Source organism: Mastomys coucha, unplaced genomic scaffold, assembly GCF_008632895.1.
Source record: "Mastomys coucha isolate ucsf_1 unplaced genomic scaffold, UCSF_Mcou_1 pScaffold10, whole genome shotgun sequence".
Taxonomy (NCBI): Eukaryota; Metazoa; Chordata; class Mammalia; order Rodentia; family Muridae; genus Mastomys; species Mastomys coucha.
In genome coordinates, this window is record NW_022196892.1 from 4,560,456 (window position 1) to 4,583,388 (window position 22,933).

At 42.3% G+C, this 22,933-nt stretch overlaps 1 protein-coding gene across 2 annotated transcripts in view; it reads left to right on the plus strand.

The window, feature by feature from the left end:
* Ptprg (protein tyrosine phosphatase receptor type G) overlaps positions 1–22,933 on the plus strand; it is a 680,661-nt gene that overhangs the window by 468,690 nt on the left and 189,038 nt on the right. For both annotated transcript variants that reach the window (XM_031344861.1, XM_031344870.1), the window contains exon 5: positions 14,180–14,275. In XM_031344861.1, coding sequence (XP_031200721.1) covers positions 14,180–14,275 — 96 coding nt within the window. The remainder of the gene's footprint in view (positions 1–14,179; positions 14,276–22,933) is intronic.

The following is a 22,933-nucleotide window of genomic DNA, read 5'->3' on the forward strand; positions in this document are numbered from 1 at the left end:
CAGTGTCCTTTCAGAAACAGAAAATGTAACTAAATGCATGATCATAATACATTGTGGTGTGGAGCTTATGCTTAAACGTTCATTTTGTATTTACTTTTTTCAAGTGGCATGTTCTTAACTTTTGATTGTGGTAAGTTGCATGTAATATAAGATTTACCATTTCAATTATTATTTTATCATTCCATTTCTTTTAAGTGTGCAGTTCAGTGATGTTCCCTACATTCTTAATATTATGTGAGTGTCACCACCATCCATCTCTAGAGCATTCCTGTCATGTCAGACTGAAGCTTTGTCCCCATGTACATTAATACCTCCCCAGTCCCTCCACCCCAGCCCCAGCCATGTGCACCCGGCTTCCTGCTTCTCTGGATTTGAATGCTCTGAGAATGGCATCCACATGGTGGAGAACTTGAATTTCCTAATGTCTTTTATTGGCTGTCCATTGTTATTCCTGATGATGAGATTCTGAAACCCAGGGTTAGACTTTGGGGAATTCATGAAAAGGAGAGCCCTGAGCCCAGCACACCAGTGAAGTCTCTAAGACCATTCTGTATTCTGCCCTGCCCAGCATGGGGCAGCCTTGCTTCCTCATCAAGTTCTCAAAGATGGCTCTTTATGGCCAGATTGGTAAGAAACTCAGCAAATAAACTCAGCATCAGAGCTGCTGCAGTAAGTTGGTTAAGAGCCATATTACATGCCAGGTGGTGGTGGTGGTGGATGCCTTTAATCCCAGCACTTGGGAGGCAGAGGCAGGCAGATTTCTGAGTTCTGGGCCAGCCTAGTCTACAGAGTGAGTTCCAGGACAGCTAGGACTATACAGAGAAACCCTGTATCAACAAACAAACCAAACCAAAACAAAACAAAACAAAAGGAGCCGCATCATAACGGAGATATTTCTTTTCTTTATGTCTGCCTCTTCACAATGTTGGGGAGCAAGAGCCATTGCCTGACATTCAGACATGGCAAGTGAGGGGAGCAGTAGAAACCCTGGTGCCCTGATATGGCTCAGCACCTCAGAGCAGTTGGCTGAGGAGGCTGCTACTCAGCACTTAGTCCCCAGATCCATCCATTAGTTTCCCCCACCCGCCCCAGAGCTGGGGAAGCAGTTTCAGAGCTATCCTTTTTCAATTTCCTTTGTCCTTTTTTCTCTCTCATTTCAGTTGTTTCTGCCTATATGGGCTATTAACAAACCCAGCAAGGGTTTTAAGATATCCTAATAACAAAAACCTTACTCCAGTCTTCCTTACTCCAGTCTTGCTCCTGGGAAAACCCCCACTAACATTTCCCCCAGCAGAGCTTGCTCACATCATTTCTAAGCCTCTGCATACACATACATGGCACGTGCAACGTTCTGTTATATACAACATTGTGGGGCATGCAGTTTTGAAAATAGAATGTGGTCATAGTGTATTTAATTTCCTCATTGGCTTTCTCCATTGAGAATGTACATTTGAGAACTTTCAGTGAACATTGATCACTTTCTCACCTCTCCTCAGTGGACTGTTTTTTTAATTATCCAACACATTATGCAGAACAGGGCTTTTTTCTTTATATCAACAAAGGTAAGGCAAAGGTACGCATGCATTTGCCTTTGCATCTATAGGGCCTGCAGGAGACCATTGATTTGTCTAAATAAAAAGCCTCACCAAGTAATGAAATGGGCATCCTTAGGGAAAATTGTTGTGGTAAATATCAATTGGGGGTTTCTACCCCATCTTAGATCATTTAGTTCCCAAATAAAAGACACAAAACCTTTATATTTATAATAAGCCTTAAAGCACTAGAGCTGGACAGATATTAGCCCTCTATGATATTTTGTGTATTTCCCTGTCAGTAACCCCAAGCTGTAACACGCCATGTTCTACCTAGGCCACTCCTACTTGCTTGTGGCCATGTGCTCACAATCTATTTACCCCATGGTGCCTTCCTTCTCCTCCTCCCACTCCTTGTGCTCTCTGCCTCAGGCTCCAAGCTCAGGAACCTACGCCCCGCCTACCTCTCTTCAGCCTAGCTACAAGTTGTAGGCATCTTTATTCAACCAGTAGTTTTAAATTAAGGAGCAAGACTTATATAACAAAAGCAGACATTCATGAGGATTCACTGGTTTTGAGGTAACTAGACCTTGGGATGCAGAATTTAGAATTACAGTACATAGCAACAAAGCAAACCTGAACAAGTCCCCCTTTTTGTCTAATGGCTCAGTCTTATTTTAAATGCCTATTAGGGCAATGTTAAATGAACTTAGAAGTGTCCGTCTGGTAGCTAGCAGCTAAGAAAGTGCATAAGTTCAAATCAGCAACAGTATGAGAAGTTGGGATGCTTTCTCCATCTCTTTCTGCATCTGTGCTGGTACATACAGGTGTGTGTGGGCTTGACCTTGGTGTCCTCTTCAGTTGCTTTCCACATTTTCTTTGGAGATAGGTTCTCTCACTGAATCCAGAGTTCACTAGTTGCATAGACTGCTGTGTCTTTCTGTGTCTCCTGCCACTTGGGTCACAGATGTGCATAACAATGCTCTACTTTTCTGTAGTTGCTAGGGATTCAAATCCATGTCTCCATGCTTTCAGATCAGGCACTCTACCAGCTGGCTATATCCTCAACCCCTTTTCTCCATCCTTAGGGAAAGAGTGAAAGGTGCACATTGATCTCTAGGGATGGTTCGAGCCTCTTGCAGGGCCTGTTGTGAAGCAGCCACCATTGCTCATCTTGGCATGTTCCTAGAGTTTTTGGAGTATTGTGTCCTAACCATTGTGGGTTTTTTTTTAAGCCCTTGAAGAGTCCAAGGAAAGCCCTGGACTGTGTAATACCAGGACTGAACATTTATGTTAATGTGTCTGTGTGAGCTTTTCATCTCTGCTGCCAGAATCAACAAGGGTGGAAGAGTTTACTCAGGTGTCAGTTCATCCTGATACGGAGGGTGTGGCATCCAGGAAGCAGAGAAAGGGGCATGACCATGCTGTGCTCACTGTCTCCTTTGGTCACTTTTTCCATCTGAGTCCCCCACTTATAGGACAGTGCTGTCTACATTTAGAACAGGTATTCGCCATTTACTTAACCCTCTCGATGGAAATGAACTCACACATGCACCAACAGGTCCCTTTACTAATCAGCTGAATGCTTCAAAAAGGGCTATAAGCTCATGGTCCTAAGGCAGAGGCACCCAAGTCCAAGTGGTGAGAAGTGATAGACATGGGTCAGTGCCCTCCACAGCCTTGAGCTGTGTGCCAGAACATGTGAAGCCTTGCTGGAAAGTAGATCTCAAGCCTTAGAGACCCTTCTCCCACTACCAGGCATCTCTCTACAGCTGTAGTTTATAATGAGTTGGAGCATCAAGAAAAGGTCCGGATGGAGGAGGAAAACATGTTTCCTGTCATGTGGGAGGGAACAATTTGCCCTCACCAAATAAGCCTGTGCTGCATGCTTGGCTCTGAGACCACTGCCACCCACCCACCCAGTGCTCAGAGAGCTTGCAAAGTATCTTCTTCAGATGATCCTGTCTTAAAGGACCTTCTGCTATAGGGGTTCTAGACTGGTCAGTGCTCCCTGTCTTAAATTCACCACAGTGGACTCTATAGGATATATTTTGGGTTTACAGAACTCTAACATTTGAGAAGTCACAGGGATATCTTATCCATTTGTCCTCAGAAATATTTTGCACAAAACATTGTTTTGTGTGTTTGTATGTATATTTGTGTGTCTTGTGTGTATAATAAGCTAGAGGACAACTTCACACGTCATTCTTGGGAGCCCTGTCCAGCTTTTAATTTTAAAGAGAGTGTTTCTCATATGCCTGTGCATTATCAATCAGGCGAGGCTAGGCTAACTAGTGAGCCCAAATGAGGCCAAGCAGAACCTCTCTCTGCTTCCCCAATATTGTTATTACAAGCATTTACCACTGCCTTGACAGTTTTCCATAGGCTCTGGGGAGCAAACTTAGGTTCTAATACTTGAGCCCCAGCAGGTTCCATCCCCTCTTCCTATAGCCTTACCTTATGGAGACTCTGATTGTTGATATCATGCTTCATGGGGGCAATGGATAACGGCCTTTCTTATCTATGCATACCACCATGGAGGGGCCTTGAAGTGGGAGTAGAGGAGGAGCAACAACCACTGCCACACCTGTACTAATTTTACTTAGCTTAATTGCAGTTTTACAGCCTCATGATGTCACCCACAACCCATTATGGAGTAGAGTACCAAGTGAGAAGTAAGGAGTGAAGCATAATGGGAAATTGGAGCGAGTGAGTAACAACCTGAGCTTTGGGCTCCTTGCATTTCGAGACGGGAGACATATTGCCAATTTCTAGTTGGTGTTGAATGATTTATAACCTTTTATTTGTGGTTGAGTGTTGCAGCCTGTGTTGTCATGGAAATTCTATTGAATTTATAGGCCCATTTATCCAAAATGATTTTCCAGACTTCATTTCATGGTGAATCATGTGGCTGTTACTCCCAAGTACAAAGCGATTTCGACAAAGTTTCACTTTACAAGGAGCACAAACACCAGTGGTGATTTTCATGTTTCTGAAATACAAATGAGTTCCACATGCACCTGGGACTCTCCCTGTCCTCTGTGCCCAAAGCAGTGAGTTCCAGAGCTAACCTTGTATACACACACACACACATACCAAACATGAGGAAATGATGGCTTGTTTCTGTTTTATTTTGCTTTTCTGAGAAGGGTCTAAAATTGAATTTGAGGTAATCCTCCTGCCTCAGTGTCCCAAGTGCTGGGAATTCAGGTGTGTACCACCTTGCCTTTTTATTTTGTTATTTTTAGTTATAATCCTTTTTTAAATGATTTACTTAGTAGGGAGCACATTCTGATCACATATACTGAGCTGCATCCTGTATTAACTGACCCCTTATCACACTTTCTGTCAGCTCTATAGCACGACTGCTGGCCTTTATGTTGTTGTAGGCAGTCCTCTTGCCTAGGCCTCCCTAGTGCTGGGATTATGCCTGAGCATCATAGACACTGTGGAGACAGATTGTGTCCATCCCAGGTCCAGCAGCACAACTATTCAGAAAATGCTTTTCTAGTCACCATTGAGCCTCGTATATAAGAAGGAAGGTCCATACTTAATGCACATGTAACTGAGTTCCTCTGACATCTACTGCTCAGGCCAGAAAGAGAATTCAACCCCCAAGGGCCTTTTGGAGCTTCAGCCCTAAGGGAGCCACTGTGCTGCTATAAGCTGCAAAGTGAGGTTTCCTGCCCTCCTTCCCCTCTTTCTATGTGTAGGGGTTATGTGGCTCTGCTCTGTGAAATCTGTCTGTGACTGTGGCTGGAGTTAAGCTGTCTCCGTTTGTCTATCTGTTACATCTGTGGATGTTGGATGTGCTAGTTCCCATCTGAGAACATTGTACGCACCCTGTTCACAGAATTATTTGCATTTTCTCTCCTCCTTCCTCTTAAACTAAACTTAAAGCTGTGGACAACTGTGACTTCAGTGTGTAAGACGGGAGCAGGTGCCTTTCTTCCCTGACTTTATTTGCTGTTCCCCATAGAGTACTGCCGTGCTTTTTCTTGAGTGTACTCTTGGAGATGTCAGTTGCTTACTTCCTGTGTCACATAGTATTAGGTGGAGAGCTTCAACTTATTGTCCCCTTCCCTAAATGGGAGGTAAGGGGTTAGAGTGTGATACAGTTGTGAATATGCAGTGCAGAATCTATCTCGTGTCTGTCCAAACTTTCGCTTAACTCAAAGGAAAAACTTCATAAATCATACAGAGTGATTTCCTGGGAAACACAACTTTGCTTAGTCACAAAGGGTCCAGATTCTTCCCTGACAAAGGAAAGATGCAAAGATGTGTGCCTGGCCAGGCGTTCTGACAGCTACTCATGCAGAAGTGTGAGAAGGAGTAAAGAAGTTATAGAGAGAATTCACAATAGACCCTCAGTTGACCTGGCTCCTGTTCTGATGGTCCTTAGACCTGGTGTGCACTTTGGGCTCATCTGCTCCAAAAGTAGAACGCCAGGTACACAGATGTTAGAAACATCTTTGTATTCATTGCAGAAAGCAATTAATAAAGATCTGGGGTGTTGTGTGCTACGCAGTATGGTATCAAACAAGCCTTCTGGAATGCTTATTTGAATATGGCTTTGCCCACGGAGATGCTGAATATCCATTCCTCCTCACAACTTAGTTCTTCTAAAAATACTCTTTCAATGAAAGCTGCTTGAGCCTACACCTTTGGAGTGACTCACTGGGAGACTGGCTGGCATGTGGAAAGGCTCCATTTCACCGTAATTGACACATTCCCTCTGCTCACGCAGATTCACAATGGGAAATGTGAGCTGTCTCTGTTACCCTGACTTGCCCAAAGCAGTGCTTAGCGTATGGAGCTGAGAGTGGCCTCTGATTTCCAGAGGAGAACCCTGAGCCAAGGGTCTCATGAAGCCCTGCCCATCTTTATGAATCTCCAGGGAGTTAATGGATGCTGGGAGAGAAAGATTTTCTTCAGTTCATGCAGTCACTTTACTGTCTATTTTCCTATGACTAACCCCACACCCATGTAACCCTAATTAAACTGACTGGATCACCAAGTAGGGACATGAGAGGTAGTAGGTAGAATACTTTGAAAGAGAAAGCAGATCAGCAAGAAATTGAGAGACGAGAGAGTGGTGATTGTGTGTGTGAAGAGGATCCAAGTATATTATGACACATGAAATTTCATAATGAAATCCATATTGTATATAGTTGATATATACTAAAAAGAGATAAATAAGTCCAAAACCTTCCATCAGCAAATGAGCTCTGACACCACAAACCTAAGGTCTTTATCTCAGAGTACCCACTTCTAGGACAGTTTCCTCTCAGGCACAAGAGGCTGAGCTGGGTTGTGACTGGGGCTCCATTCCCCCGGGAGGAGCCTGATTCTGATTAATGAAGATATGGTGGTCAGGTCACTGGGCCAAATATCATGTGATATGCACAGGGCTATGTGATTTAGTCTGTTGTTGCAATCTAGTGTCTGAAGGCTGACATTACAGGGACCTTATACCTTTGACTGATTGGAAAAAAACCTGTCTACATCACAGAAGTGAATCTAGCAGGCTCTTACAGTCTCACAATCTGAAGCTTAAGCACATAAAAATAAAGCTTTCTGATAATAATACCACAAAATATAGTGATTATTCTAAAAATACCTACAGAAGCTGGAATGGTGGCTCAGTGTTTAAGAGCACACACTGCTCTTGCAGATGATATAAGTGTGGTTCCTAGCACACTGATTGCCTGGCTAACAACCGCATGTAACTCCAGTTCCAGGAGATCCAGTGACCTCTTCTGGTCTGCTCCATGGTATCTGAATACTCTCTCTCTCTCTCTCTCTCTCTCTCTCTCTCTCTCTCTCTCTCTCTCTCTCTCTCACACACACACACACACACACACACACATACCCATGCCCAGAATTTTATACATAAAAATAAATCTTCATAAAATGTAAGTGCCCTAGATCACAGCAAACTCTGTATTATAAATTATTGTATAATATATATAGTGCAATTATTTACCATTTTCTCCATAATTAAAATGAAGAAAACCTTTTTTGCTTGAGTATCATAGTCATAGTCCAGAGTCAGTTAAAAAATGGTTCAGTGTCTTGTGCATTAAAGAGAATTTAATGTGTATAATCTGTGCTTAACAGAACCATCCCTGGGGCTACTTAGCCACTTTATGGGAACTTTAAAGACTTTGATGCCAGAAGCTTCAATCTCTTTGTTCTTTCAGTGCCCTGATCCCACTTCGCCCCTTGTTATTTATTCCTAGAAATATCAAAGACTTCAAGAACTTGTTGATGACTTTGTCATTTGGGCATCTTCACTCAAGCTGCTCAGCGCCCCCTCTCATTTATTCTTTCAGAAACAAACTAGTAGTATTTGTTCTGACCAACACTAGGCCAGGCACATCCTTGTGCCAAGTTGTCTTATGTTCTGCCTGCATAGATCTTTCTGGCTAATGGCATTGATAGAATTCAAGAATTGGTACATGTTTTGATGAATGTGATGGTTAAACTTGATTGTTACTGTAATTGGAGCTGGGATCACCTGGGAGGTAGTTCTGTGGGTATGTCTGTAATTTTCTAGCTTGGACTGACTAGGGTAAGAAGATCCATACTGAGTATGTGTGGTACCATTCTAGGGGCTGGGATCCCGGGCTGAATTAAAAAAAAAGAAAAAAAGAAGAAGTAGTGAGTTGAGCACATGCACACATTATTTGTATATGCACACATTATTTGTATATGCCCTCAAGGTGAATGGAATGTGAGAGCCTTCCTCGAGCTCTTGCTATCAAGATTAAACTCTCCACCATGAGGCACTGTGCCCTAGAACTGTAAGCCAAATAAATCCTCTCTTCCTGAAGTTGTTTCTTAAGTTTGGCTTGTTTTTGTGTAATGCATATGTAGTCTGGCTTAACCAGAGGCAGAAGTACACAGTAAGAACTCAGATTATACTTCTGTGTTCACATCACCCAGTGCAAGTTATGCAGAAAGTGGACCAAAAAGAGCCCTTGGTGTGTTTAGATTTTCCAAAAGGAGCCTTCGGTGTGTTTAGATTTTCCCTTTTCCCTCTTGAGACATTTTCAATCTTAGGCACCTTTGTCTTGCCCACTGCTGCATCCCAGCTGGCTCTCTGCAGATTACCCCAGCCATGATTAAAAACCAACCTGCATTTTACCTCCTCCTCCTCCACCGCCTCGTCTATGTCCTTTTCCACACTGCTGCCACCTGGCTAGACTTCACATGTCATTTTTTACCCCCTCCTCAAGATTTAATTCATCTTTCTCATTATGTTCATTTGTGTCTGTCTTCGTTGGAGGCACATGCACATGAATTTATGTACCTGGCGTTGCCAGAAGAAGGCACCAAATCTTCTGTTGATGGACTTGCAGGCATTTCTGAGCTGCTCAGGATATTAGACAGGTTCAGGATACTAGACCCAGTCCTTAGCAAAAGCATTGTGCATTTGTAGCCACTAAATGATCTCTCTGGTTCCTCTAACTCTTTTATCCTGCAGCTTTTATCTGTGTATTCTTTCCTGTATGAAACTTCCTGGCAGTCCCAGCTAGCTACATCATTTAGCCACTGGCCTTTCCTCTGAGCTGCCTGGGCACCATTTCCTTCTTTATCTCCCTGTGTTCCCCTGCCCTCCTCCCCTTGCCTTGCATGGGAGTGTGTAAGGGGAACAGAGTATTCTACGAGATACTATAACTATAGCACTTAAGGATCTGCAGAGAAGAACTTGAGGGTTTTCCTTTCTTGAGTTGGGGTAGTTTCCTTTTGTGTCCATAGTCACAGTTGCCTTAGAACTGAGTTGGGTGCACACACATAACATTAGTCATTAGAGAAGGAGTTCACATTTGTAAAGCTGTCCCATCTTCCTCCTTGCTGGTCCAAGTTAGGCTTTATTTAACATGTACTTCACTTGGCCACCATCCATCTACTGCCTTAAGCGCTTCTTCCATGTATCTACCTAAGTTTGGCATTCTAAGAAAACTGTAGCCTTGTCTCTGTGTCATTAATAGTACTTTCGTCTTCTAAGCATTGACTGTGTCTTCCTCTGTCATCACGTCTTACACAGAGTCACCATTAAGCAGACATTCTTGCCAGGTGTAAGGAAACACAATGATGAAGACCTTGATCTCTGAGGGAAAAGGTCACTTTTCTACACTAATATACTCTTCTTTTTTCAGAGCTTTGAAAATGTTGGACTTTGGAGATCTTGCAAATGCTTTCTTTTCTTGCCTGACACTCATGGCAATGTCGTATTCACAGAGTGATAATGAGTGATAACACAAAATTTGATATACTGTAGGTGGTCAATAAATGTGCGAAAAATGGCAATAATAATGATAAACTTCTTTAAGATTGATCATTTGTGATTCATTCAATTTTACATGCACAGTGATGCAAATTGAAAGACGTACACACACACACACACACACACATATCCAACCACAGTGCACTAAGAGTCAATTTAAATGAGCATGAAACTGAGCAGTGTAAGAAGGGCAGGAGCATCTTAGTCTCTGAATACATTCCTTTGCAACCAAGGCCATGCAGTGTTGCCAGTTGTCTGGGCCATCACTGTGCATACCCCACATTACCCAGAGCTTGTGTGAGCATCTCCCCAGATGTATTAGCACCTGTGTCCTGGCCACTGATGAGACTTCCTTCTGATTTGTTTTCCCTTATAAATGACTACTTCCCAAGTGTCCTGTGATGTCATATGGTGTTCTTCCTAAGGCATACCCTGGCCTGGCTAGATGGAGGATGGTCTGGTTCTTCCACTCTACTTGGTAGGCATGATCAGGCCAATCCTCATCACTCTGCCTTTGAAATGTTGACACAACATGTCTCATGACTTTGTCCCACAGTGCACTACCTGTCAGTGGCTTTCTAGCTTAGTTTTATCCATCCTGTCTCTGTGAGAAAGGAAAGCCATGTCCCATGCATTCACACAGTTGATTCAGCTTCCTTTCCTCTTCAGAGGGCATCCTATTCAGAATGGATCCACTGGCCTCCAGATAGAATGTGTCCTTGAAGAACTGAAGTTGTCTACTTTTAGTACATTTGGAAAACACTGAATTCCTGGGTCTTTAAACCGCACTTCCCACCAAAAGAAATCAGATTTGTTGGGAGAAAGGGGAAGGCCTTTTTATGGCAGGAACAGATAAAGTACAGATTGAGGCCAAACCAATGTGCCTTATCAGAAGGAGGTACGAAAAATAAGCAAAGGAAAGGTTAGGGTGTAGCTGCATGATGGGAGAACAAATTTGAGGGATCTCCTGCTGGGCAGAGCTGGAGCACTATGAACAATAAGGTAATAATGTTAGGAATCTCCATGGACTGAGTAAAGTAAAAACCAAAGCAGGCCTGTACACTCACACTAACACACACACACACACACACACACACACACACACACACACACACACAGACAGACAGACACACACACACATGTATAAATAAAAAAAAATCCTAGAGAAGGGAGAGGTGGTATTTGTATGAGATTCCCTTTCATGAATACAGGAAAAGCAGAGGAGCCAGGTGGGTATGTTGTTTCACATGATCTCCCTACAGAGATTTTTTTTTCCCCATTTCCAAAAGAAGATGAAAAGCTTTACAGTTCCCTTATGGTACAACTGTGTTAAATGGTCCAAGCCATGCCATTGTCACACTGACTTGGTACACTGAATAGAGATAGTAGTATTGTATGGCAGGTTTCACAGAACGTACCACCTGCATCAATCCTCGAGAAACTGTGAAGACAGAGCACAGGGTTATGTATAATCGTCCTTGTGGCATCTCATTCTCAGAGTCAAGACAGCCAGGGAGTTGTCCCAGATGGCAGTGGGAACAGACAGAATAGACTGATAACTGAGTGCAGAGTTAATCCTGGATTGCATCCTGCACCCAGAACTGTAAGATGATCTGTAATGGGCTTTTATTGGGCACTTTCTAAATTTGAACGTGAACTGAGAAATGGATAATAGGATCACATGAATGTGAAATTTCCTTATTGTAACAATTACACAGTGATCGTGTAAGAGGATATCCTTATTCTTAGAAATTACACACTTAAGTATTCAGTAGATGGGACCCACTATCTCCCTCTTCAAGTGACTGAGGGAAAGGTAAAAGTGTAGTAGTAGAGGGGGCCCTCAGAAAGAGTGGAACAGAATGTAAGTTATTGTGGAGCTGGTAGTAAGGATGTGGCATTGTTAGCAGACATCTCTGTCACTGGACTTTCCATGCCTTTCCCTCTTATTGCAGCATTTGTCTTTGGCAGAAATTACTGTACAGCAAATATCCCTCATATTTATGAAAAGTCTATGGTGGGTCTTAGTGGTGGTTGTTATTGTTGTTTTGTTTGTTTCAGTCAAAATCTTCTATGCAACCACCTGCCTCAGCCACCCAAATGCAAGGATTACATGCATGCATCACCAACTATGGTTTGGGTGTGGCTTTTGAAAATAAATGCAGAAACCTTGCAGGCCACTGGAGATTCTTGGGGCTCTGACATTAGAGTGATAAATAATCAGAAGGCAAAGTTAAGTCAGAGGGACTTGGTATAAGCCAGAACCAGAGTCATGAAGACTGAATTAACCAAAAAACGTTTTGCAAAGAGATGTCTTTGCAAAAATAATTGCCAGTCTCTACCCTGATTTTTTTTTCCTCCTCAATAACAAGTTGCCAGAGCCCAGTTAATCCAGAAAAAACTTTACCTCTTTATTTACTTTATCTTTAAATAGCTCCACATGTAAACCTAATTCAGTAAGCTGCAACTTGAAAGCAATAGCATGGGAAATTGATATTTCTAACCTGCACTAGTCTCTTTAAAAGACATTTTATTATCCAGGTGGGCGGAGCCTCGACTCAAACCTGTTTTCTAAAAATGCATTTCCTTCCCAAGCTGTAAATGAAAGTGCCCTTGAACAGATCTTAACGTGTTTTATACCCCAGCCTATTGAGGTGCTACATTAAACAGTACTGCCCCTGTTCAAGGGCTGAAGCATAAGAAAGCTTTCTAGAACCTATTTACTTTGAGAGTCTGAGTTTTAAAAGGAAAGTGAAGTGTAATTTTCTGAATACACTTGTGTGGGGATTTTTTTCCTCCTTGATTTAGTGGCTTTTGAACCTGAAGCAACTGACCCAATATTAAATGGTTTGAATCTATACCTCAAGTAGTGGGTTTTTCTAAGTGTAAATTCATGATGTCCAAAGCTGTCCAAACTACCAGCATTGGTAAGAATTCAAGGTCTTAAGAAGATGAATTTGTTTTAAAAGAGAAAATATCCCAAAAGAATCTCTCTCTTCCTCCCATGGACTCCTGAATATCCCTAGAAATTGGTTTGATGTCTTGGCCTCAACAGATATGAACTTTTCAGTACCATCTTGGTTCATTTTGTCATGATGGCTTCCTTCACCTTTGGCCTATACTGAGTTACCTTGATTTCCTTTGGTCTGCTTAGAACGTTTTCTTCAGTATCAACCTCTCCAAGCTCCCAGCTGAGATGTGAACATCCTTTCCATTAGAGGCTGTTTTAACACAGCATTTAGGAGCTGGGGGGAAGCACTGTAGAGAAAGATGGGATCCACCACAGGACAGCTGAGTGTTTTGAAGGACCGCCAGTTGTCCTCAGAGACTGAGTCCAATGCATCCTCTTGTTAAGATTGTGGTTTTACCTTTAAAATTTTTATTCCATGTGTATGAGTGTCTTGCCGACATGTACATCTGTGTACAGCTTGTGTGCCCGGTGTCCTAGGAGGCCAAAAGATGCTGTTAGATCTAGAGTTACAGGTGGCATCATCACCTCCCTGAGGGTCGCCTAGACAAGGAGATGGGCGTGCTGGCATAAGAATGTATGCAGTCTCAGGAGGTTTCTACATCCTTAAATATCAGGGTGCACTGAAGCATTCAAACTGTGTAGTGACATCAAGTTGAGATACCTGGGTTTTCTTTTTGTTTTTTGTTTTTAACAAGAAACTCGAGCTAAATACAGAAGGTGCGTCCAGTTGCAGGGAGAGCATCTGGAGTCCAGTGTTCCTGTGGTGTTCAGCCTCAAGAGACTTGATGGACACTTCTTGAAGCACTTCCCTTGCCTTTCCTTCCACCTTCCTAAAGCTTTTGAAGTACATTCGATGATGTAATGTGTGGAATAGCTTTAATGCATACAGTAAAGGATAACCCTGATTTCACTGCTTTTATCATTATACTTGTTTCTTGGTGAAATTTCTGACACACTTCGGGTGTTTCCCATAGTCTCCTGAGATATGGCTTGATATCCTCTGTGTTCAAGCCATCTATCGTGTGTTGATAATGTAACGTTCAGGCTACCCCCCACAGGCTTAGTTTTCTACTTGACTGTGCTGAACTATGTTCAAGCTCTGCCTCTTGGGAAGGTTTCATCCTGACTCTGGGTAAAGGACAGAGGAATGTATCAGTAGTAGTTAGTGTTCTGGGCAGTGCACACACAGGCAATTAGGTGTTCTGAAGTAAAGTGGTTTGGTGTGTGGGATGCGCTCTCACAGGCTTTAGCCAAGGGGAGCTGTGGATAGGAGAATAAGTGGGGTGTGGCCTTAGGATGTGGAAAACAGGTCCTCTGTACTATTCTCTACTTCTCCACAGGTTGGAAATTTTTCCTAATACATTTTTTTAAACTATTTTACAGATGCAGATTTTCTTTTACAACCCAGATGACTTTGACAGCTTTCAAACGGCAATTTCCGAGAACAGAATAATTGGAGCTATGGCCATATTTTTTCAAGTAAGTTAAGGGTGGCTGAAGTACTTCAACCAGAGAGTTCTTTGAAATTTTTTCCTTTAATTTGCCAAATTGTTCAGTGTTTAATGAATGCATCTGTTTTCTAGTTCACACCTGTCTAAATGAAAGATATTTCATATTGTCTAATGTGTGATTTAAAATGTAAATAAGTATGTTTAGAAACATAATGAAAATTTTTGCATGAATTATTCTGATTTTATTGCTACTTGACTGGCGTGCAGATTGAAGAACACATTTATCATCTAACTTACTTTGTGGCTAAAGCATTTCGAACAGGTTCCTTTAGAATAATAAGAGGCAGATGAAAAGGAGGTGGTTTTCTTTCCAGCAACTTTGAAATTCGGCATTACCTGAAGAAACATTAATAATAAACAGTGCCAACTGCTTGCTGGGAAAGGCCCTTTCTTTCCATCCATGATCCCAGTGTAACTTGTCGTTCCTGAGATCTCTCCAGGTTGGTTCACTTATGAATCACGAGTCTCACAGTATAATGCAGACAAGTCTGAAACTCACAGTAATCCTCCTGCTTTAGCTTTTTTGTGCTGGGATGATGACTGCTCATAGCTCTTATATCAGCTTTTAATGAAAGGTGCAAACCTTTCATTCTGCTTTACATAATGCCTGTCAGGTGTATACTCGATCTCTGTCTCTACCACCATGACACACACACCCCTCCCCGCATCCTCTGTGTGTGTGTGAGTGTGTGTGTATGTCTGTGTGTATCTGTGTGTGTCTGTGTGTTTAGAGCACATGTAGAAATCAGAAGGCAGCTCACAGGACTCTTTGACCATGTAGGTCCTAGGACTCTTTGACCCTGCTCCTGACAGTGACTAGATTGCCTTTGACAACAGTGAAAGCTCACTTTCAAGCAATTTCCACCTTGCTGTTAACCCATTGTTTTCTGACCTTACCTTCCAACTGGATGCCTTTTATGTAGCTGGCTGTTATCTCCCACCTTCCTTAAAAGCCACTGTGAGCAACCAGGCCCTGTTCTGGGGGGCAGGGTTGTGTGTCTGCTGGGGTGTGTGTGTGTGCTGGGGTGGGTGTGTGCTGGGGTGGGTGTATGTTGGGTTGGGTGTGTGCTGGGGTGGGTGTGTTGGGGTGAGTGTGTGCTGGAGTGTGTATGCTGGGAGTGTGTGTGCTGAGGTGTGTGTGCTGGGGTGTGTGTGTTGGGGTAGGTGTGTGCTGGGGTGGGTGTGTGCTGGGGTGGGTAGGTGCTGTTTGTATAGAAAAGGATACTTTATAAAATGCTTGGATGCTTTGAGTATTGATTTAAATAGATGCCTCACCAAAATGTTTGAATTCTTTTTTTTTTTTTTTGATTCTTCCGCAAACACTTGTTAAATGTAGGGCCAATTAGAGTCTTAGGCAGGCAAGCCACCCAAACCCTTACCTGTGAAATCTAGGTTTTGGGTGTTTGAAATAGTTCTAGAACACAGCTCCTACTTCATGTATGAAGAAGTTGAATGTACATTTCATTGGTTTTTATTTTACAGCAAGTTTTGGATTGCTGTCCTAGAGACAAAAATATATAGGGTGCTGGGCAGTGGTGGTGCATGCCTTTAATCCCAGCACTTGGGTGGCAGAGACTTAGGAGGATTTCTGAGTTTGAGGCCAGCCTGGTCTACAGAGTGAGTTCCAGGACAGCCAGGGCTATACAGAGAAACTCTGTCTCAAAAAAACCCATATATAAATATGGCATATAATAAAAGAACAGAACTGTATTAGACACATCTGTACTGAGCTGCCTTGGTTCTCTTCTGGGTTACCTGTATGCTAAGACACTGGAATTTACTTTGTGTCTTCACTAGAAAGAAAAAGTTCAGTCTGGTTATTTTCTGTTTTGAATCTCCTTATAAGATGAACCATTCTTGCAGAAGACCTGAGTTCAGGTCCCATGTCAGGTGGCTGACAAGTGCCTGTAACCTCAGCTCTAAGGGATCTGATAACCTCTTCTACCCTCTATAGGGCACTTCACTCAGGTGCATACATTGATACACAAACACACATATACACATAACTTAAAATAAAACAAAAAATCCTTTTAAAAAGAGTAATAGTATGAAGATTTGTTATTTGTCCAAAATATAGAGAGGTCTTAATCTGGTGATGTTTCTTTATGTGTGGAAGGTGGTTGCTGTGCAAGTTTGACCTGAATTCCATTGAGAACCCTCATAAACATATAAGGAGAGAGTTATTCTCTGATGTTCACACATATGTATCCCTCACCCCCCCACACACACATACATGGACACACATCATGTACACACACATGTGCCCACACCTCTAAATAGAAACACACCTCACTCTCACCTTGTCTTCAGTTATTATGATTTGATAATCCAGGGTGACATGGTACAAGTAGCAAGGCCAAGTTTGTGTGGATTTTCAGGTTCAAAGGAAACTCCATTTCCCCAAATTCTGGAGGTTAGATAAAAGCCAGCATTCCTTAGGAACTTGTGAAACTGACAGAAGGGACAGCAGGCCACAGGTGCTGTCTATTAGCATGCCAAAGCACATCCCTGCCTCTGGGCTCCCTCGGTATCACAAGTCCCCACTAGCATCCTTTCTCTTCTGGCTTCCTCCCCATCCTGAAATTCTCTAGCTCATGAGCTAGCTCCCTTCTACTTATTCTCCTTATGACTCTGTTTGGCTATGCTCTCTCTTTAGCCAGCACTCTCTGTGTCCTCCCCCTGTCTCCCTCCTACCCTTCTCTCTATTTTCCCACCCTCCCCTTCTATGTCCCCTTTCTCTCACTGCTTTGCTCCTGCTTCTCTCAAGGCCAAGTTCAGTCTACTACTTTCTCTCTTGGCTCTGGACTCTTCCAGATACTCTGGCTGTTCTCTCTCCTTTATCTATAACAAAAACCTTCCCCTTTGCCATACCATGGAGTGGACCTGTTATGTTTATACATAGGTGTTTAGGTCCTCCTGTTGAAAAACCCTTCTCATGAGTCTGTTCTGAGTAATCCCGATGCTTTCTCTGCCTTCTCTATGGTTAGACCTGTAAGGTTCATAATGTTGCCAGAGCATTCTATTGAGCACAGGCCCAGCAGGTAGACCAAAGAGTCTTGTTTAGCTTATATTTAGTTTCATACACCTGCTTTATTACAGGTCATAGACATGATTGGTTGAAACTTTAAAGTTTTTAAAAAGTTAAGTATGGGAAGGTCTACATAAAACGTCTTGCTCCTCTAGTTGTCCTCATGGTGGGGAGTGTCTGCCTGTCTGCCTTGGAGGGAAGTGCCTTCCCATTGTAGCATGGTGGACTTTACATGCAGGTGGAAGCATCTGCTCTCAAGTCTATATACTCGTAGCATCCCTATGCTGGCCACAAACTGCAGAAACTTTGAGCGGCAGCTGGTAACAGCTCAACTTGAGAATCCATCCTAGTATTAAAAGTTAGCATGTTTCCTATGAGCCCAGATGAATGGCTCATCCCAGATGAACCACTTCCATGAGCAGACATATGTGACTGCAGTGCTGGCCCACAAAGCAGAGAGCCACTTGCTGTGCGGTTGCTGGTAATCTGGCAGGAATGTACCCGGATTATATCCCATCATCTCCAAGTCACACAGATCATCTTTGGGTTCACAGGCCTTGGGAGAAAAAAAGCTAAGTAAAACTAAAGTTTCATTTCAAAAGACTTAAAAAAAATTTTTTTTTCCTAGTAAACACTTGGCAGAGGATAAAGGAATCTGTTGTTAAATCATTCCAAAGAATAAATAATTAGTGTAGTACAAAAATTAAAATAATTATCTTGTTTTTTTAGAGTAGAACTTTGAATATTCTCTATTGTTAACCTTGTTTGAATGCTGATAAAAATGTAAAATGCTCTGAGAATTATTAAAGTAGTCTTTTAAGCCATTCTCTTATTGTAATGCCTTCCATGGGTTATCTGGTTAAACAAGTAAGAACATACTCATGCTTATGTGAGCTAGGATCAGGAGAATAATTGGGCAATTTGTGGAATGATATTTTGCTTTTAAAATAATACACTAAAAGACTTAATTGGCTTTCCTTGAAGTTTTGAGGGGAGAGTATTTCGTATTCAGGATAACCACACTTTGTGTACGGTTGTATTTGTGATCAAAACCCCTGAATTAGGTTCCCCTTTTCTTTGCTTCTTTTTTTATAAGCTGTTTCTTCATTGTGCTTCATTCTTCACTCATTCCATTCTTTCCTGTTTTCCCACCAGGACCAGGTGGGAAGCCATGTGACCACCTGAGGGCTTCCAATCTGGCTAGCAAGCAGAAATTTGCCATCTTCATCTTACGGTCTCCATTACTGCTGTATCAGCACAGAGCCCCAGAGGACTGTTGAGTTCATTGACTCTTCAGTGGAGTGTCCCAGGCATAGGCATTCCCCCACTACCTTCCATGTGCATGTATGACATTTCCTTCATTTGTCATTGAGTCTAGGGAACTTGTAAATGCAGAAGGCGTTAAGAGTCAAGTACAGTTAGATACCCTTTTCTCCTGTTTCAGTCTTTGGGTGGGATCTCTTCTAAATCTGCCCTGAATGCAAAGATATGAAATGGCTTTCATGGCAGACGTGGTGCAGCCAGTTGGTGGCGCTCTAAAATGAAAATACATTGTGCTGTGCTCGTTCATATATATTAATATTAGAGTAGAAATCTTAAAGTATTTCTCTGATTTGAACATGTTTTTGAAGATTTTAAATTTATACTCTGTGTATGCCATGTTGGTACAGGAATCTGGAGAGGCTAGAAAAACTTGTCTGAATCCCCTCCACTCCCGACCTCCCACAGAAAGCCCTAGTTACAACTGCTTGTGAGCTGCCTACTGTGGAGCGGCACCATTGCATTTGGAAGGAACTTGAGTCCTCTGGAAGAGCAAGTGCCCCCAACTGCTGAGCCGTCTCTCCGGGCCCGCTGAAGTATTTCTTCATGGCAGCCCATCTCTGGGAACCCTCGGTGCACTCTGTGCATCTCATCTAAGCTGTTCTGTTTTCACCAGGGGAACTGCACCCTGTCCCTCTACTTTCCTATTCTGTCTCCAGTCTACCTAGGGTTCAGCTGCACTCGACTGGGTTTCCCTGAGGTCTGTGAAGTCATTCACCCCTTTTCCTTTCTGCCCTTACTTCATAGTTGAAAGGAAACATTAGAATTCAGATGTCTCACGAGTTGCTAACCTATTCTTTATATCATGTCGGCACTGCAGACTGCTTAATTATTTTTCTCCATCTGGAGAGGCTTAGTAATTAAATGAGATGGCAGCACCTGGGATTATTTATAGACATGGAGAAGGCAGAAGTTGTTCTTGGTGACTCATTGATCCAGAGCTGGCTCTAAAGCATTTTTCTCCAGCTCCCTGCCGTTCACCTTCCGTCCCTCCACCCATCAGAGGCAGATAGAACTTGTCCTTTTGTTTGACCTGCTGTGACACCTAGCCTTACATCTTATCTGTTAAGGTTGCTTGTCTCCTCTGGCCTCTATGTCAATGAGCTCATTGTGGGCCCGGGGCCCCAGTCGTCATTGCATCTTTTGTATGTGGCTGCTCTTGTAACTTGTGTGGGCAAATACTTAGTTGACCTTAATATTGAGGTTCTGCAGGGTTGATTGCAGTTGGGTATCCTCACAGGCTATCAGGGAGCAAGTATTGGAAATGATCACTAGGAAGTGTGGTTCCCAGGAAGTGGGATGTAAACTCTCTGACCAGAGGTCTGTGGCTGGTCTTCTTCCTGTTTCTAATCTTACTCTAACCCAAGGCCTCACACCAACACTTTTCTTCAGTTGTTACTCAATAGGGTTAAATTAGACAAACCCCTTCCAGAGTTTCTCACACCATCTGTGATTTATGTTTGGGAAAAGGCATGGTCCAGGTGGCTTTTAGTGCTTTGCCCATAAAAATGCTAGTTATATCAGAAGTGCATGATTCTTGATGGGTGAAGAGCGTGAATGTGTCTTGTGTTCATTTAAACTGATGGTTTCCAATCTGGGTGTCACGGAGCCATCTAACATAATATAGTATTAGTAAAGACGCACTTCTGCATCTGTGTCTGCAATCCTAAAGGAGCAACAGGTCTCAAAATGTTCAATATTGAATTCAGAAGCCCAAAGGAATATTTTAGTACCAAGGCTGAATGAGATGTATGAATCTGTGTCTGAGAATTATTTTGTAATGCTACCTACCAAAGTGCTTTTATGTTTGTCAACAATAGATGAAGAATGCGGTGAGTCCTGTTGCTGATGCATCATCTCTTGGGCTTGTCTTCCCCATCTCTTCATTATCTGCTTCTGAAGGTCTTGCTGTGATCCTTGATGGCTGGCTTCTGTGCATCTGGAATTTCCTTGGTTTTCCCTGCTGTTATTTGCATTGGGTCTGTTTTTTTCCTTCACATTCACTTCAGGCTTTTCCTCCCTTTTTCACTCATTCAGTTGCTGCCTCTTTCACTCCACAGTGTTTATCAGACAACTTCCAGGCTCCATGAAAATTTCAAAGCAAACCTTAACATTGTGTCCTCCCCTCAATGGAATCAGGAACAATAATATCACAGGTGACCGTATGTCACTCTGTCCTTAGGATGAAGGAAAGATAAAACCGGTCAGGTAGATAAACTATCAAGAGAAAATAGGTAATTTTGTGTAATTTCACAGTGATGAACATTTCATTTCAAGAGCATGCAGTTTCCACTTGTGGATTTTGGAATTGGTGACCCTGTTTTTCTTTTCTTCCACTCTTTTTTAAACCAACCACCAATAATAAAGCATAAATCAGGCTTTTGTTCATGGTGACCTAAATGGGTATTTTTAAAAAACATATTCCCAAGGAATTTTCTCTGCCTTTTTTTATTGGCAATAAAGTATCTGTCACAGTTGTTGGTAGCTCTAATTTCATTCCCACCAGTTCTGTGAAGTAGGAGACAGGGGTGTGAATCAATACTTGTACTCAACTGCCAAAATTTCCCCCACCATTATTTGTCTGTCTGTCTGTCTGGTCTATATATGTGGTGTGTGTGCATGTGCATGTATGTGTGTATATGTATGTGCACATGTGCATGCACAAGTGTGTGATGGGTATTGAGCCAGAGGACAACTCTCAGAAAGCATTTTTCTCCTTCCACTGTTAGCCGTATTCCCAGTGCTCAAACTCAGGCCCTCACGGCTTGCAGCATGCACCTCTACCTGCTGAGCATCCTCACTGACCCCCAAGAACTGTTCTTAGTTCTGGAGACATGCACTTGTGGTGACGAACTTCACTTTTAGATTGCTTTTTCACAAGATCGCATTAAACCCAAGCAAGCTGTTGCTGCCCTCCGTGCGAGCTGCTGCTATCTGCCTACGCCCTCCCCATTTTCCACATCCTTGCTCTGATCCTGTCATAAGTTCAATTCTTTCACTACATTACCTACAAGTGTAATTTCAACATGTTTTGGGTTGATTAAGAAGACTTTTTTTATATACACACAAAAATTAAAATATGTATGTTCCAATTAAGCTATTTTAACAGCTAATTGATTTCATAGAACTTACCATTAAGTGAAAGCCAGAGTCACTCTTAATATTCAGATGCAATTTTGGAGCTGATCTGTGGATGTACAACATGGAATTTATAGCCTTATCAGGTGTTTTCAGCACATCTCCTGTCTGCAAATAGCCCATGATTCACATTCCCTCCAAGCGGATGCTCCAGAAGACTATTTAATTATTGGCAGAGCATTACATAATTAAGAGACTTGAGTTCTTTGAATGTGACCATGTGAAAATCTATTCTAATTAAATCATTGCACTTCAAGGACGGTTACCAAGTACTTTGCTTTTGCACATTAAGTGGTAGTTTGGCATTGCTGTCACCATTTGTTCTGCTACATGTCATAGACTCTTCTTGTCTTAGAGCTGGAGATCTAGTCACTCCACGGTAACTGCGTAGTGATGACAAATAACCAGACAGGTCTGGCTCTCTGGAAGGCTGAGTGAATGACCGGTGCCTCCTGTAACTCTCAGGAGTCCTCCAAGCCAGGAGTTTGAGTTTTATGACTGAATCCCTATGTTTTTCCCTAGATGCAACTCTCTGGAGCATGCTTGTGTAGGGTGTCTTCATTGATCAGATTCACATACACAGGGAAGTTTACATCCAAAATCTAGAAGCAAGAAGCAATTCCTCACCCTTTCCTCCCTCAGATAAATTAGTTCAAAAGCTGCTTCTTTCTAGCATTAAATACTATTGGCCAGCTACCACTGAGGGACAGTGCTAATATATAATATATTATAATATTATATAATATTAGATAGGCAGCAATTGTGGAGCCAACATTTCTACAAATAAAGTCTATCTCCACTGACGCTGCTCTTTGTCAAGAACCCAAATCGTTAAGTTAGGTTTCTGTTGCAGAGGTACAAAAGATGTGTTTGCCATCAGTCAATTATCATTATGGTCTATAAATGCTCAAGGTCTCTCTTCATTTTTCAAATACTTGAATAGTTGCTTTCTGGTCCTTTTGTCCTGAAGCCTTCGATCCTAAATTTTCTTACACTCAGTGGGCAAACCATTACTTTATGATTTTTTTGTTTTGTTTTGTTTTTTGTTTTTGTTTGTTTGTTTGTTTGTTTGTTTTTTGAGACATGGTTTCTCTGTATAGCTCTGGCTGTCCTGGAACTCACTCTGTAGACCAGGCTGGC